This window comes from Portunus trituberculatus, chromosome 41, assembly GCF_017591435.1.
Source record: "Portunus trituberculatus isolate SZX2019 chromosome 41, ASM1759143v1, whole genome shotgun sequence".
NCBI lineage: Eukaryota > Metazoa > Arthropoda > Malacostraca > Decapoda > Portunidae > Portunus > Portunus trituberculatus.
This window is the reverse complement of record NC_059295.1, coordinates 27611405-27628227: the sequence shown is the minus strand read 5'-3', so window position 1 is coordinate 27628227 and position 16823 is coordinate 27611405. Positions and strand designations below refer to the sequence as shown.

Here is a 16823-nt window from a genome sequence, read left to right as displayed (position 1 = left end):
TGTGTGTGTGTGTGTGTGTGTGTGTGATGATGATGATATGGAGTGTTTGGTGGGTGAAGTACGCTTAACTGAGAGAGAGAGAGAGAGAGAGAGAGAGAGAGAGAGAGAGAGTATAGTGTAACTGGTGAGATTGATTGATGGGCGAGTGTAGCGAGGGGGGCGGGTGAGGAAAGGGGGAAGGGGAGGGGCGGGGTGTAGTGAGGCAGTGTATCGCTGATTGAGTGTGGTGGCAGCGTGCGGCGGGCGGGCCAGCGGCGGCGGGGTGTAGCGTGCGTAGCGGTGCAGTTGTGACGGGGTGTAGTGGCAGTGACGGGGTGTAGTACCGCTCTTAAAGGATCAATAGCAAGACACTCCTGTTTTTCTCCCTCGCAAGTCGGCAAACACGCTGCTGACGTCACTCCAAGATGGCCGACCACTCCTCGTAAATATGCCAGTCTCGCTCCTCGCACCGCCGCCCACGCCGCCGCCACCGCCGCCTGCTGCCGCCGAGGATGAGTTGGGCGGCTGAGCGAGGTACTCCGCAGATAGTACTCCGAGCGGCGCGGCGTGCGGGCGGCGGCGGGCGTCGCGTCAACAAAGCTTTTCCGCCACCAGAGTCAAGATGGCGGCGAGCGGCGGGTCACGGGCAGCCCGCCGCCTCCCGCCGCCATGGCCAGACTACCGCAGCCACAGTCTTCCTCCGCCCTTATATCAGTCATAAGCCCCGCCACGGCTCAATTATGACAAAATTCTTCTAATATCTTGGCTGAAATATAATCAGCCTTCGAGGTTAAGCACTAAGCAACTTAATTACGCCAAGAAAAAGCAGTGGCAATTAGATTAGAGCGCGGCCCGGATGGAAGCAAATTTGGTTAGTGGATCTGGGCTACCCGGGCGACCAGCGGATGACGGATGGTCGTCCTGATGTCGTTATCCGCCTCCTGCGAGGTGCCGCCCCCAGCGGGCAGCGCACGCCGCTCCCACCACACCATGTTCACAACCATTCACGACCATGGCACTCACCACCATCTGCAATACCACACCACCACCACCACAATCATCACCACCATTGTCATCACAAACCGAAACCGACTCATCATCTCTTTGAACCAAATGAAGGATCATATGCTATCATTGCCATTAGATTTACAGCAACATCTTACCATGATTTCTACCATCACACGATCATCGCCAAAATCATCACCATTCTCATACGATTCAGCTTTGCTATCACCACCACCACTACCACTACCATCTTCTCAGTCATCTTCACCACACTTCACCCAAACACTTCATTGCAATAATTATGACAGCCAGCATCATCACCATCCGAACCACCACACTCACCGCCACAACACATTACCACAGTCCACCACACCATCACCGCCACATCACCATCACCACAAGTACACACCACCGTCATTCCCTTGTCATGAATTCAGTACTGTCTCTCAATCTATCTTTTTTTTTTCTCTCTCTCTCTCTCTCTCTCTCTCTCTCTCTCTCTCTCAACTCTTTTCCTCCTCTCTCTCTCACACTCACCGCCTCTTTTCTCCATTTCACACACACGCACCGCCTCTTTTTCTCCTTTTTTTTCTCTGTGTGTGTGTGTGTGTGTGTGTGTGTGTGTGTGTGTGTGTGTGTGTGTGTGTGTGTGTGTGTGTGTGTGTGTGTGTGATCCTTTTCCCTTTTCTTTTTCGTTTGTAATCCGTATTTTCATTTCCTCCACCTTTTCATCTGTCTTACTTCCCTGCCTGGTACCCTCACTGCCCCCTGCCCCCCCTACCTACCCTCCATCATTCCCCTCCCTTCCTCATATTCAATCCCCTCACACACACACACACACACACACACACACACACACACACACACACACACACACACACACACACACACTCCCCAATTCCATTCTCCCCTCACCCTCACCCTCCTCCGCTTCGGGAATTCCCCCAACACCCCACAAAACTTCGCCCACACCACCCCCTTCCCCAGAGAGAGAGAGAGAGAGAGAGAGACGTATGGGAAAAATATACAGCGAGCGGACAAGTTTGATGCGTGGAAGCTTCTCACACGAATGCGTTGAAAAATGGTGCCAATAAGATCGAGGGCGGAGGAGGACGCGTCTCACCAGATTCTCGAGCCCCCCCGGAGAGCCGAAGATGTTAGGTGGTCGGTCGTTGTCGTTCCACTTTTCTTCGTCTCTCCTACACCCAAGAGAAGGAAAAAGCACTCCACGAACAAGTATTTTTTCTTCCCTTTCCTAGTGTATACGTATTTCAACCTTACCTTGCGGGCTTACTTCCTGGCTGTGGTGAGAGAGAAAGAGAGGGAGGGATAGAGAGAGAGGGAGAGAGAGATAATCCTAAAATACAGCGAGAATTCTGCGTGTTTGTGAGCGAGGAGCGAGCGAGCAAGCAAGAGAAGCGAGCGGCGGCGTCTTGCAAGGAGCTTCTACCGCCACCACTACTACCATCACACTCACTCATCGACCAATGGACCGCCGCGATCATTATTACGTCATAACCACGTCACCTGCCACTCTGTTTACTGCTTCTTATCTCTCCTGTGTGTGCGTGAGTGCGTGTGTTTGCTTCCTACTACCTCCTGCTGCGTGTGTGTAGGGAGGGGCGGTTTGCGTGAGGAGCGGGACGGTGGGGGGCGTCTCGGCAGCCACCAGTTGAGAGAGTAAAGGAAGGATGCCAAGGCTGCTTATTTTCCCATCCTGGCGAGCGCGGGGTCGTTTCTCTCAGCTATTGGCGAGAACAATATCAATACGTCAGCGGAAGAGGCAGGTAATGTCGTATTTCACTCTGCTCTGCCTGCACCCTCTCTCTCTCTCTCTCTCTCTCTCTCTCTCTCTCTCTCTCTCTCTCTCTCTCTCTCTCTCTCTCTCTCTCTCTCTCTCACACACACACACACACACACACACACACACACACACACACACACACACACACACACACACACACACACACACACACACACACACACACACTACTATTTGGTGACTTTATACGGCTTAAGAAACTTATGCGGAGATTGAAATAGTGAAGACTCTGGCCATTAATCTTCTGACCTCTATAGACCCTTCTGATGTAAATAAAATCGTCTAATCATAGCAAAAAAGTCAAAAGTAAAAATGCGTCTCAGTACTGAAGCGTTTAAGAGCAGAGGCCAAAGAAGGCTTCTCTGCCCGTAGACTGGAATCACTAACACCTGTTTAGTGAGCCAGGTGCGCTGCGTCATTCACTTTTCCAAATTAGTATAGTTTATTTGGTTAGCTTTGTATGTATTTATCATCTTTATAGTTATTTATGGTATAATCATTGTCATACTCTTTTCCAAATTAGTGTAGTTTATCTGGTTACATTTGCGTGTATTCATCATTTTCATGGTTATTTATGATACAATCATCGCTGTACGCTGCTTAGTGAGTGTCAGAGAAATAGATAAGAATGAAGGTGGTTTCTATGATCTCGTTCTTGTGGCGTCAGACTTTTAATCTATCAATCAGTCCCTGAATGAATGAATGAATCACTCAAGAGTAAAAGCAAAGCACGAGATCTTCATTATAACACTCACGCTGAAGCATCTTTTCTTTTGGTATTTATTCAGAGAAAAGAAATAAAACTTCTTTCCATTATAAGTAAATATCAAAGCGCCTACACCTGTCTACAGATTAACTACACGCTTTGATATGATAACAATAATAACAATGATAACAACAACAACAACAACAATAATAATAATAATAATAATAATAATAATAATAATAATAATAAAAGTAGTAGTAGTAGTAGTAGTAGTAGTAGTAGTAGTAGTAATAATAATACACTCCCATGACTGTGTACATTATAACTATTCCCTGTGAAATAAGAGGCAACACCACACTATGGAAAAATGTCGTTCATGAGCAGAAAACTGTCGTACCCTCGCCCATCCCATCATGTTAGTCGAGAGAGAGAGAGAGAGAGAGAGAGAGAGAGAGTAGAGAATAGAGAGGGAAAAATATAGAGCAATACAAAAACAACAAAAGAAAGTAACCGCTCAAAACAGACGTAGACTTCAAGAAGAAACAACAACTGGCACTTCAGAAAATAGATCGAGAGAAGATAAAATGAAAAAAAAAAAAAAGTCGAAGGAGGAGGAGGAGGAGGAGGAGGGGAAGGGGGAGGAGGAGGAGAAGGAGGAGGAGGAGAGAGGAAAAGGGAAAGGAGGTAAGAAAAAAAATGTAAGAGGAAAGGAAAGGGAAGGAAAGGAACCGTCCTGTTACCTTCCTTGTGTGTAATGAACCTGGTTTGGGGGAGTACAGTCTTGCGCCCCGTACGGTTCCTCCTCCTCCTCCTCCTCCTCCTCCTCCTCCTCCTCCTCCTCCTCCTCCTCCTCCTCTTCCTCCTCCTCCTCAACGAACAACAGTGGCCATGGATTACACATTTTCTTCTTTATTCCTGTACTTATTTAGAGTTTTGTTTTGTTTTTCCTGTTAAGTATTGCTGTTGTGAGGAATTCATGATCTGTTATCCTTGTCATCCTCCTCCTCCTCTTCCTCCTCCTCCTCCTCTCATCATCATCATCATCATCATTATCACCATCATCACCATCATCATCGTGCTTGCTTTCCTTCACTTCCTTCTGAAACTCGTAATAGCTAATCCAAGTAATAGCAGCATGACTCCTCCTCCTCCTCCTCCTCCTCCTCCTCCTCCTCCTCCTCATCATCATCATCATCATCATCATCATCATCGTCATCATCCTGCTTGCTTTCTTTCACTTCCCTCTGAAACTTTTATAGCTGGACCAAGTAATAACAGCAATGATAGTAATGATAATCAACCGTGTTTTTGTATTCCTTCATATCGATTTTTTTCCCTCCTTTTTTTCACTGTTATCCATATACAATTGCCATTCGTTGTCTTCCTCCTCCTCCTCCTCCTCCTCCTCCTCCTCCTCCTCCTCGATGGCTCCCCCTGCACAATATTTGTAGTAATCAATGTGGTGTTTGTGCCGGTGGTAGCCAGTAGTCGATCCTAACTCAATTACCTCGGCGCTGGTCCTCTCCTCCCCCTCCCTTATTCCTGGCTCGCCCGCCGCCTCATTCCTCCTCTATGATTCATGTTCCCCCCTTCCTCCATTCTCCTCCTCCTCCTTCTCCTCTTTCTTCTTCTACTGGCAATGCTATACTCCTTATTCTTACGCTCCTCCCCCAGTTACTGTTTCCTTTCCACCCCCCTTTGTTTCCGTAGCGAAGAGGAAGACTGAACGGGGATAAAGAACAGATAGAAGGAAGGACGCACATGTGTTAGTTCATACGCCACCGCTCTGTCCTGATGGAGCTGAGTTGAGTTGTCGTGTGTCGCCCTCCTGTGTGTGTATGTGTGTGTGTGTGTTTGTGTGTGTGTGAGGCTGGCTGAGCTTCGTACACCGCTGCTAAACTGGGATGCTCCGTTTGGTAGCAATAGCTTATACACCACGCTGCGTTAGGCCCAGTTACGTAGAAGAAAGGGGAGGTACTGTGTGGGTCGAGGCGTGGTAAGCTATTGTGTTAGGTTGTACGTTTTCTCTTCCCTTTACTTCTTTTTTTTTTTATTGATGTAGAGTTTTGTTGGGTTGGTTATAGAGGTACATTGTATGGGGAGATGAAGGTGAGGGAGAGAGTGAGTTGTGTTGGTCGTGTCATGGTGAAGTAGAGTGTGAGTGTGGTGTGTAAAGATGTGCAGCTCTTCCTTCCTGGTTATTGTGGCTAAATCTTGTTAAAAAGGGGAGACATGGTTTTTTTTTTTTTTCATTCTTTTATTTACCTTTATTGATTTTATTGATTATGTTTACTTTTTCTTATTTGTTTTTATAGGCGATAGTTTAGTGGATTCTTTTTTCCCCATTTTTTTTTTTTTTTCAGTTTTGCTTTCTCTCTTGTGCATCAACAAGAATAAATATTGTGTTTTTAAGTGCATTGTGTTACAGGCAAACTGACGCCTTGTAGCTTTGTATACACCGAGTGCTGAGTAATAGTAGTAATCCCAGGGAAAAAATGTCTGCTGATAATAGCGTTCCCAGAAAAGAAGCAATTAGAAAATCCAAGAATAAAAAGCCAATTTAATTTCATGGACTGATTTCTTCCATGTACAGTTTCGGTGAGCACAGATTCCCCTTAATGCACTGCAAGGTTTGATATTCACAAAGTAGGATTTATGTGCTATAATGTTCTAATTTTCAGAGCATTTTACTTTTATATTTCTTGTTTTCCTGATCAGCCGTTGTTTTCTTCACAATTCAGTATAACATTCATATTCCTAGTTTGTCTGTTTGTTTGCTTTCTTCTGTTGTGTCTTAGCTTTTATTCAGTCTCATTTACGAGTGAAATAAAAGAAAATATCCCTGTGGAGTGTTAAGAGTCACCACGAGTCTGCAATGTTCTTTTTTTTTTTTTTTCATCTCAACATAAACTTTCGAAACCTTTTTTTCCTTTGTGAAAAGTTTTCGCTTAATGTATCTCCAGTTCATTATAGATCCATTCATAAGGCTTCCGGTTGCACGGCGCAGGAATACAAACAGTTGAAACAAGTATTTCAGTTGGGAAAGGGTGTGATGTACATCGAAGCACTACTCTCCTGTGTACAAGCAAAGTACTGGTGCAAGAATACTGATAGATGTAATGGACATGTTCACAATATAGATGTTTAGTGCACAAAATAGTTATTCGCTTCATTCGAGATCTAACGTAAGACTGAGGAAATACACTAAGAGCTGTGAAGATGAGTGATGTGTGTGAGCTACTCGACTATTGGTTGTGTTTGTATGGTTCATATTTAAACTTTTTGTTCTTTCGTCACAACAAACTTCAAAAACCAAAGATGAATGAATGTTCTTATATTTCTTATTCTCTCACGCTGGCACGCGGCTCGACAGACCCACAGCGAATGTTTAGCGTTTCGTTCGAGTGTTACTACATGGCGCAGCGCAGCACTGACTCTCTTGGCTGTCTGGAGTGTTTGTGTTTTGAAGTGACGGTACGCTAATGTGATCTGGGAAAGTTTAGTAGTGGTGGTGGTGGTGGTGGTGGTAGAAGGGAAATTAGGAAGAAAAGAAGATTGTGTTATTGAAGTGAAAAAGAGTAAATGGGTTGTTATTGTTATTATTATTTGTAGTAGTAGTAGTAGTAGTAGTAGTAGTAGAAGTAGTAGCAGTGTTGCCATTATCATTATCACGGAAGTAATAAAAGTAGTACAAAGTTTTAGTTTTTATTTTGTACGTACGTCTGGCAAATAAATATGTTATGAAGGATTTAAGCGAGTGTTTGGCGATGACAAGTCGTTCACTGCATCTGTCAGCGAAGCACACACACACACACACACACACACACACACACAAAGCCATCAAACAAATACCTCCTAGTCTTTCTCTCTGCATAATTTCACTGATCGTAATGGCGAGGACTAAGCTGAGCCGACACTGCCCCCTGTCCCTGGCCCCTGCCCCCTGCTCCCCTGGCCCCCTCTCCTCCATGTGCCCCCTTCCTCCACGTGCCCCTCTCAGGTAAACAACGCAAGCGGGTCCACCCCAACACGCGTGCCCCAACGGTCGGACACACCACACCGGCCCGAAAAGCTCCTATGAAGGGTGCCTGAGGTGATGGTGATCGTGATGGTACTGGACAGGCGGGCAGGGAGATAGTGCGAGGTGTTGGTAATGAGTAACAAGAAGGTGTGAGTGTTGAGCGTGGTGTGTTGAGCTGCCTGTGGTGTGTGGTGTGCCATATGTTATTTGATGATTTTTTTTTTTTTTACGTGAGAGGAAAGGATAGTAATAGTAGTAGTGAGCGAAAACACACACACACGCACACGTACACGCACACACACACACACACACACACACACACACACACACACACACACACACACACACACATACATTTTTTTTTTTTTCTTTTATTTTTAGCGTTCGCGCTCACTTATGAACGGCTTCGGTGTTCTTGTTCGGTTCATTTTGTTTGGTGACAATCGCCTCCTGAGAGGAAGAGCACTGGCAGTGACTTAGCGAGGGTGTGACCAAGGCTGTCGGGGTGACGTTGGCGCTCTCCGCAGAGGCCGAGTGTGGCGGCGCCACGCTGCACCACCACCACCTCTCCGCCACTTGCCGTGCCGCACGCCGCTCGCTGCACCACCGGAAACGTTTATCAATTAAACACCGCAACGCTTTGGATTTGCAGCAAAACATCACAGCGCACGTAGCCGCTGCCGAAGATCATAACGCAACTTTAAAGACCACATTGCAGCGGCACAAACACTCTCAACTCTGCAGCGCACAGAGGCAGCGGCAGACAGCGGCACCGCTCACCCCGCCGGGCCTCCTGCTGCCCCTGCCCCCCTCCCTGCCCAGTCCTGCACGCGATCGCTGCCTCCACTGTTTCTTTATCATTCGAAAAATATACTTTCATTGTATTTTCATCAGAATTTAATTTTCTAGGTATAAGCTACGGATTAGTCAGCTGAAAAATCCCAAGGATTAACTGTCCAATATGGACATGAACACTGCCAGTGACGGAGAGTGAAAAGTGAATTTTTTATGGTGCGGGAAGTTGAGGCACCATGAGCGTGTCCCGTCTGGCCCTTCCCTGCTTTCAAAATGCTCCGCCTTTGCTTTTAAAATTCCCCGAGTCTGCATTCAAAAATCCCTCGTTGCCTTCAAAATGCTCTATCTCCTCCCTTAAAATACCTCACTCGTGCTTTTAGAATACCGGCCTTGCTTTTAAAAACACCTTGAAAATACCAGGCTTCAATTTTTAAAACTATCTCCTTTTACTTCCATCAAGCGCGGCACGGTGAATGGCGCACGCAGTTAAGTCGCCAAAGATTTCCCCTCAGAGCACTAACACCGCATGCGTGCCTCACCCCACACCAGGGACATCTGCCTCCACCTCAAGACTCCTCGCCAACCTCCCACCACGATGCCATAATCCTGAAGACCAGCTGAAAGGACATCCTACTCCCTGCCCGTCCCTCCGCCCCACTCTCTCCCACTTGCCGTCCTTCCATGCATCCTTCACTGCCTCCTCTAACTCCTACCATGGTTCCCGCCCGCACCGTCCCCACACCAGCCTACTTAGCGCCACCATCCTGCTCCACTCAGTGTCTCCCTACAGTGTGTTCTCTCCTTACCTTCCTTCTTCCCTCTCGCCACCTGTCCTCTACTTCCCTTCCCCTGCTCCATAAATACCCTGCTTCTTTAGGAGTCCTTTGCTAGTAGTACCTTCCCTCTTTCCTTCTCTCGCGTCTTCTTCTTCTTCTTCTTCTTCTTTTTCTTCTTGTCTTTTTTCTTCGTTTCTCTTCAACTGAATGCTTTATATATTTTTTTTTTTACCTTTAAGTATCTTTCTTAATTTTTCGTGTCACTTCTTTATTCTTTATCCACTTTTTTATTGACTTTCTTTTTTTCTTTCTTTCTTCTTTTTCTCATCCCTTCATTCATTTACGCATTCATTTGTTTCCGCGTCCATCTATCCATCCATCCTTCCTTCCTTTCCACATCCTTCATTTCCTCCTTCACAACTTTCCTTTTTGCTTGCCTTCTTTCCTTCTTTTACAGCCTTCCTTCCTTGCTGGCTTCCTTACTTGCTTCCTTTCTTCTCTCCTTCCTTCCTTACTTTCTTCCATTTCATTCCTTCCTTCCTTCCCTCCTTCCTTCATTCCTTCCCTCCCTCCTCCTTTCCTTCCTTCCTCCTTTCCTTCCTTTTCCTTCCTTTTCCGTCTTTTCTTCCCTCCTTCATTCATTCCTTCATCCTTTTTCTCCCTCCCTCCTTCCTTCCTTCCTTCCTTCCTTCCTTCCTTCCTTTCTCCACACACACACACACACACACACACACACACACACACACACACACACACACACACACACACACACACACACACACACACACACACACACACTGAATGAACCATCTGTAAACAACGAATGCTTGTAAAAAAAACTCCATGATGATAAGAATGATAAAGACAAGCATAATGAAAAGAAGAAGCAGAAAGATGCTACAACGAGCCTTAATCTATTATCACAAAGATATATTCTGCAAAAACCTTCAACTCTCCTTTCTTGGCAGGAACTTAACCCCTTCAATACCAGGACGCGTTTCCTTATTTATTGTGCTTACTATCCGGCGATTTTATACAGTTTCAGAAAATTATGTGAGGGATTAAAATAGTGAAGACTCCGGCCATTAATCTCCTGAACTCCATAGAGCCTTCCTAATGTTAATAAAATCGTCTAATCACACCCAAAAATTCATGATAAAAATGCGTTCCAGTATTGAAGGGGTTAACGGACACGGGAAATGGGCGAGCAGGGAACAAGAGGCATTTTTGACAGGTAGAGGAAAGAAATGTAAGGAGTTAAGAAGGATTAGATTAAGAAGAAATGGGTGGAAGATGAAGACAAGTATGATATCAAAGAGGGATAAGAAAGCAAGGAAAAAAATGGTATGCTAGATCTTTTTTTTTTTTTTTTTCTCTCTCTCTCTCCTTCGTTTGCTCGTTAAGTAAATAATAGTTGTTGTTGTTGTTGTTGTTTTTCTTTTTACTGTATTGTGTTGTTGTTTTTTTCTCTCAGATTTTTATGCTCGTTTTGTTTTGTTTTGTTTTGTTTTTGTTTTGTTTTGTTTTTTCTCTCAAATTTTATACTTGTTTTTATTACGTTTTTTTTTTTTATTTCGTTACGTTTATTTATTTTATTTGTTTAGTGATTTGATTTCGTTTGTTTTGTTTTGTTTTTGTTTTTTATTTTACTGTATTGTTGTTGTTTTTCTTTGATTTTATGCTTGTTTTTATTATTACTTTATTTATTTATTTATTTGTTTTATTCTATTTCGTTACGTTTATTTATTTTATTTATTCATTTCATTTCGGGTTTTTTTTTTTCATTATACTCTATTATTTTTTCTCAAATTTTATACTTGTTTTTATTACGTTTATCTATTTATTTATTCACTTTATTTTATGTCATTTTTTTTTTCAAGCAGCAAATTATTCATTGTCTCTATTTTCATTACATCTTTTATTGCCTTCTTGTCTTTATTACGTTTTTTTTTTATTATTATTTATTCTATTTAATTTCGATCTGTATCTAGACTATATTTTCAACATTACTCTATCTATCTTCAACATTACTCTATCTATCTTCGACATTACTCTATCTATTTTTAACATAATTATTATATTTTTAACATTACTATATCTATCTTCAACAGTACTCTATCTATCCTCAACATTACTATATCTATTTTCAACTATCTTCAACATTATCTATCTTCAACAATGAAATACATACATTTCTAATAATCACCTATCTATGTTTTATTCTCATCCTTTCTTGTATAATCATTTGTTTACGTCAGCCACTGTTATTATTATTCTTTTCCTTCCAAGTGTTTATTCTCTCTCTCTCTCTCTCTCTCTCTCTCTCTCTCTCTCTCTCTCTCTCTCTTCATCGTTCGTCTTCTATTAACTGTGTATCGTTGCTTTCTTGCTTATCATTATTCATTTCTTTTGGAAGTTGATGTCTCGTCTTTATTATCTCTTAATTATTTGATTTGTGCCTCCATGTACACTACCTCTCTTTTTCTTTTTTTTTTTGTCTTTTTCTTCTTTTTTTTCTTAGTTATTTCTCCTTTTTTGTAAACTTCAGAGATTTATGTTGCTTTATTCTATTTATCATGTGTTTATTTATCTATCTTCTATTATTTGTTGTGTTTACTTACTTATGTATTCGTTCGTCTTTATTTATTTTCATTTGTGTGTGTGTGTGTGTGTGTGTATTTCTAAAGCGAGATGGGATGGGAAATCACACACACACACACACACACACACACACACACACACACACCTATACCTTCTGCTCGCCACACTGTCCCACAAAACACAGCTGATGCATTTAAAATAAGCGCATTCAAAAACATATATAAACACACCAGTCAGGTCCGTGAAGAAGTCAAGTTAAAAGAAAAAACAACGATAAGCTAATATGATGCTAAAACCCTTCATATATTTTTTTTCTCGCCAGTTACCTTACTATTATTTCAGCCTAAGACACGAAAGACAGGTGAGGGCGAAGGAAAAGAAAGCATTGAAGAGGTAACAGGAGAGGTAAAGCATAAGTATTGTATTGTGTTGTACCTATTGTAAAGCTATCTAGAAGAACTTTATGCCCTTCACTGTGTACGGGTTTATTTTAGTGCAGTCTATAGTCAGCGGGAGTTATGAGGAAGAACAATCAAAGGTGATGCGAAAGTATATAAGAAAATTAATCTTATACTTTGCACCATTTACGCGCCATATGTTTACTGTTTGTTGTTCAGCTCTCTCGGTCCTATGAAGTCGTGATGCAGAAGTAGGTGAAAAATTGTCCCTTATATAATTTACTCAGTTTCCACACGATTAGTTTAGTATAGGTTAATTCTTTCGATCTTGTGTGGTTTAGTCTGTCGCGGGGATGTTACGACGGAAGAGAAGAGGCAAAGGTAATGCGAGAATATAAAAAAAAAATACTCTTTCTCTCATTTCTCATTTAGTCTTTCAGCGACAATTTATGACGAGGTTAGGTTAGGTTATGTTAGCTGGGTGAGCGAAGGCAATCAATCGTTACTTCATGTAAAATTGCCCGACATTACAATTTTACCCGTAGGAGGAATGGAGGCAGCGAATATATTGACAGCTTGTTTATAAGACGTTTCGACAGCTGAGTGTCATCTTGAGTCATCTAAAACGCAGAGGAAGTTACAATATCGAAGGTAAACGATGACAAAAAAAAAAAAACGTTTAAGTCAGTATGTGTTCTTGTGAAGGAGAGGCAGTGAACAAGTTACCAAATCGAAGGTTAAGAGAGAGAGAGAGAGAGAGAGAGAGAGAGAGAGAGAGAGATTAAAATTGTGCCATTATGAAAGAGTATACGATGCTAAGGAAACAATACTAATCCTATAGCTCTGACACAACACAACACAACACAACACAACATAACTTTTTTTTCTCTCTATTTATTATATTTCTTTCTGTTCTTCCCGTCTTTACTCATAACAAGGAAAGAGCTTTTTTTTTCCTAACGTGGACAAGATGTTGCGCCATTCATCAGGAGAACCACATGCAGAAAACACTTCTCCACGCATCTTACACCAATTTTTAACCTCTTCAGTATCATGACACCTCTCCACGCATCTTACCCCAGTTTTAGCCCTTTCAGTATCATGACGCGTTTCCATATTCACTCTGCTTACTATTTGGTGATTTTATACAGCTTCAGAAACTTATTTGGGGGATTTGAATAGTAAAGATTCTGGCCATTAATCTTCTGACCTCCATAGACCTTTCTTAAATGTCAATAAAATGGTCTAATCGTACAAAAATCTCAAGATAAAAATGTATTCCTGTACTAAAGAGGTTAATAAGTTCTACAAGAGTTTACGCTGATTTTTAAGGGTGTTTTTTATGGTTCCATTGATAGATTAACAAGATTTCTACATTAGTAACCGGAGAAATACTCTTGAGAAATTGGCTAACCATCTCAGTGGTCTTAGAGAAGAGTCATAGTGAGAGAGTATAGCGTTTCTCAATACGAACATTAGTGGTGTGTTTAGTAGTGCTCAAGCCTCGCCCTGTGTGTGTGTGTGTGTGTGTGTGTGTGTGTGTGTGTGTGTGTGTGTGTGTGTGTGTTTATATTTGAAGCTTCAACTGACTGCTGCCGCTGCCCTATCACCTTTACTCTAAAATGTGAGAGTGGTCATGGAAGTATTAGTAGTAGTTGTTACTGTTGTAGTAGTAGTGGTTGTAGTTGTTGTTAAAGTTGTATTGCTGGTAGTAGTAGTAGTAGTAGTAGTAGTAGTAGTAGTAGTAGTAGTAGTAATAGTAGTAGTAGTAAGAATAGTTGTTTTAGTAGTAGTAGTAGTAGTAGTAGTAGTAGTAGTAGTAGTAGTAATAGTGGTAATAGTAGTAGTAGTTGTAGTAGTAGTAGTAGTAGTAGTAGTAGTAGTAGTAGTAGTAGTAGAAATGAGAATGATGTTAATAGGTGTATGTAGTTCTAGTTAGTATGTAGTACAGTAGTACTAGTAGCAGTAGTAACAGTAGTAGCAGTAGTAGTAATAATAGAAGTATTAGTAATAATAACTATAATATTAACAATAATAATAATAATAATAATAATAATAATAATAATAATAATAATAATAATAATAATAATAATATTATTATTATTATTATTATTATTGTGTGTGTGTGTGTGTGTGTGTGTGTGTGTGTGTGTGTGTGTGTGTATTATTATTATTATTATTACTATTATTACTGTTATTATTATTACTATTCAACTCCTATCCTAGCGATGAACACAAGACATGGCGTTGGGAAAGGGAAAACAACATGGCCTTACTAAACACCTGAGCTTCCTTTTCTACCTTTACTCATACTCTCCTTCAGCTCTTTCTTTACTACGACCATTACGAATAACAGTGCGATCTTTACCTATTCTTTTCACACACTCCTCACTTTGCATCACTCTCTTGACTTACGAAATTCAAAGTTACAACACTAAGAAGGGAAAAAAAATAATAAATCAGCGTGTTTGATTCGCCTTAATGATTTTTTTTCTTTTCCTACGAACATTCCGTAAACTAAATTTTCTCCAAAGGTAATTATTTTCTTACGATGAAATTTTGCGTGGTTAGATTGTGTCATTGTGGTTTAGCGTAAGGAATTATTTGTGGCGGTTTCTTTATTTTTCTTTACGTGGGAGTCTTTGTGTCTTTATGGGTGGAATTGATGCACGTGGGTAGTACTGGATGGCAGGTTGTGTGTGTGTGCGTGTGTGTGTTGGCGTGGCGTGTGGCGTGTGGCGGAGGGCGGTGATTAATTAGAATGCGATGATGCGGAAAGGTAAAGCATTTGTAAAAGGGTTAAATTCTTCCTGTTTTGCATCTACTCCTACGTTCAGTCCTTCTGTAGTTTTAATTATTCAGTGGTTACCCCCGGGCTAGCTAGTTTTTACCCCATTCGTCTGCTGAACTTAAGAGAATGAGGTTAATGACTCTCTTTGAATTTTGCCAGACACGTCCTTGAGTGACACTGCTGTAGCTGATGTTAAACTTTTTTTATTTATGTATAGCTCGTGTAGGTCTTCGCTCCTGGTTTCAAAATTATCGCCATTGTAAAATACGAGTAGAGAAACTTCGCCACTTGAGCCATTAGATTATTATGATTGACATTTTGTTCTTCAGGTAACGTATTTTTTTGTTAGTTTAGCGCCTCTTCCACCACTGTAGATATTCCTAAATGTCCCTCTGTACATGAGCGCGCCGTCTGCCCCATGGTGATGGAAGAACGCGACCCAGGAGAGACTCAGAAAAAGGGCGCGGTGGCTGTAACAGTAACGTGAACACTGACACCAACAGGAACAACCCTGATTAGGAATACTTACTCTGCAGGTTGACGGGCGTGACAGAGGCGGGGAACATGGCGCGGTGGTCCTGCGGGCGCCCCATCACGCCACACTGCTGGGACCCCACGCCCACGCCCACTCCCACGCCGGTGTTATAGCCCCTCATGCCGGCGCCCGTGTAGCGGTAGGCGGAGGGCATCTGGGAGCAGGAGGTGAGGTCGCCGTAGGTGTAGGGCGCGTGGCTGGAGTCCATGGAGCCGCCCAGCGTGCCGCCCAGGCTGCATGACGAGGCCTCGAACCCCGCCGCCGCCGCCTGGTTGAGATAGGCGTAGTCCATCCTGGCGGCGAGCTACTGCACCTTCAGCAGAACTCGGAGGCCGCCGACCACACCGCCGCCAGCGACCACGCGGACAGTCCTCAGGTGAGAAGGTGGTGGCGGGCCGCTTCTAATTGTGTTATTAATGCAACTCCTCAAGTCACTCGCCTAATTGAATCAGCGCGCCTATCAAATTATTACAGATGATATCAAATTATTAGTGATGATATTAGTGGCGGTGTCTTAGTGCCGTGTGCTCACCACCACGCCGAGAAATCAAATGATAAGCTTAATTCAATAATCACACACACTTGTACCCTGGCCATCGGCAACCCAGCAGGCCTGGCCATTGTTGTGGGCGGAGCGAGGTGGCCAGCACACCCGCCCATTGGCCCGCCGCCCCCCGCCGATCAATACTGGGCGGAAATATTGGTCCAAAGCGGAGCATCCGTTGGCCAAAAGTCCGGTAAAGGAGGAGCCGCGGCAAAAGAGGCGTGTTCCAGTTTGGAGACAATGTGGTCTGGACAGAACCTGCAGGGGTTGCAACACACGGCGAGCACCACCACCGCCTGCCTCCGCGCCTCCTTCCCTCCCTCCCGTCCCGCCCGCCCGCCCGCCCGTCCGCCCGCCCGTCCGCCCGTCCTCACCCCTCCGCTGTGCTACTGACGGAGGCTCCTCACCGATGGGATCCTCAACTACCTGCAGCGTGTTACAGCGAGGCGCCTCGGCTGACGAAGAAGGAGCGACGAGGGGAAGGATTTGCCGAGGCCATGGCTGGGCTGAGCTGGTCCGCTGGATGGCTGGAGAGGGCTGGACGCTCCGCCACTACCACCACCACCGCCACCGCTGCCGCCTCCACCACCAGCTGGGACCCCTCATCCTCGCTCCCCTCATCCACACTCCCCTTGCAGCCCCTCCTCCCGCCCCCGGCCACCGCACACCATCACCACAGCCCCGCCACTGATTTATATCGCAGCGAATACACTCAAAGTATCAGTTCTCCTGCACAACTTATCTACCTTTGCCTGTTTCGTCCTGGGGAATTCGCATTTGACCTGCCATGACCTCCTTTCGTCTCTTTCCCCGTGCCCTGCCCTGGCCTGGCCGCGCCGCACGCCTCTCC

The 16823-nt window shown here is 43.7% G+C and overlaps 1 protein-coding gene across 1 annotated transcript in view; it reads right to left on the bottom strand.

The window, feature by feature from the left end:
* The window catches only part of LOC123516988 (paired mesoderm homeobox protein 2B-like), a 124815-nt gene extending 108542 nt beyond the window's left edge, over positions 1-16273 (bottom strand). Inside the window, 1 exon segment of the mRNA XM_045276795.1 lies at positions 15424-16273. Coding sequence (XP_045132730.1) covers positions 15424-15721 — 298 coding nt within the window. The 5' untranslated portion in view covers positions 15722-16273.
* Between the last annotated feature and the right edge of the window lie 550 nt (positions 16274-16823).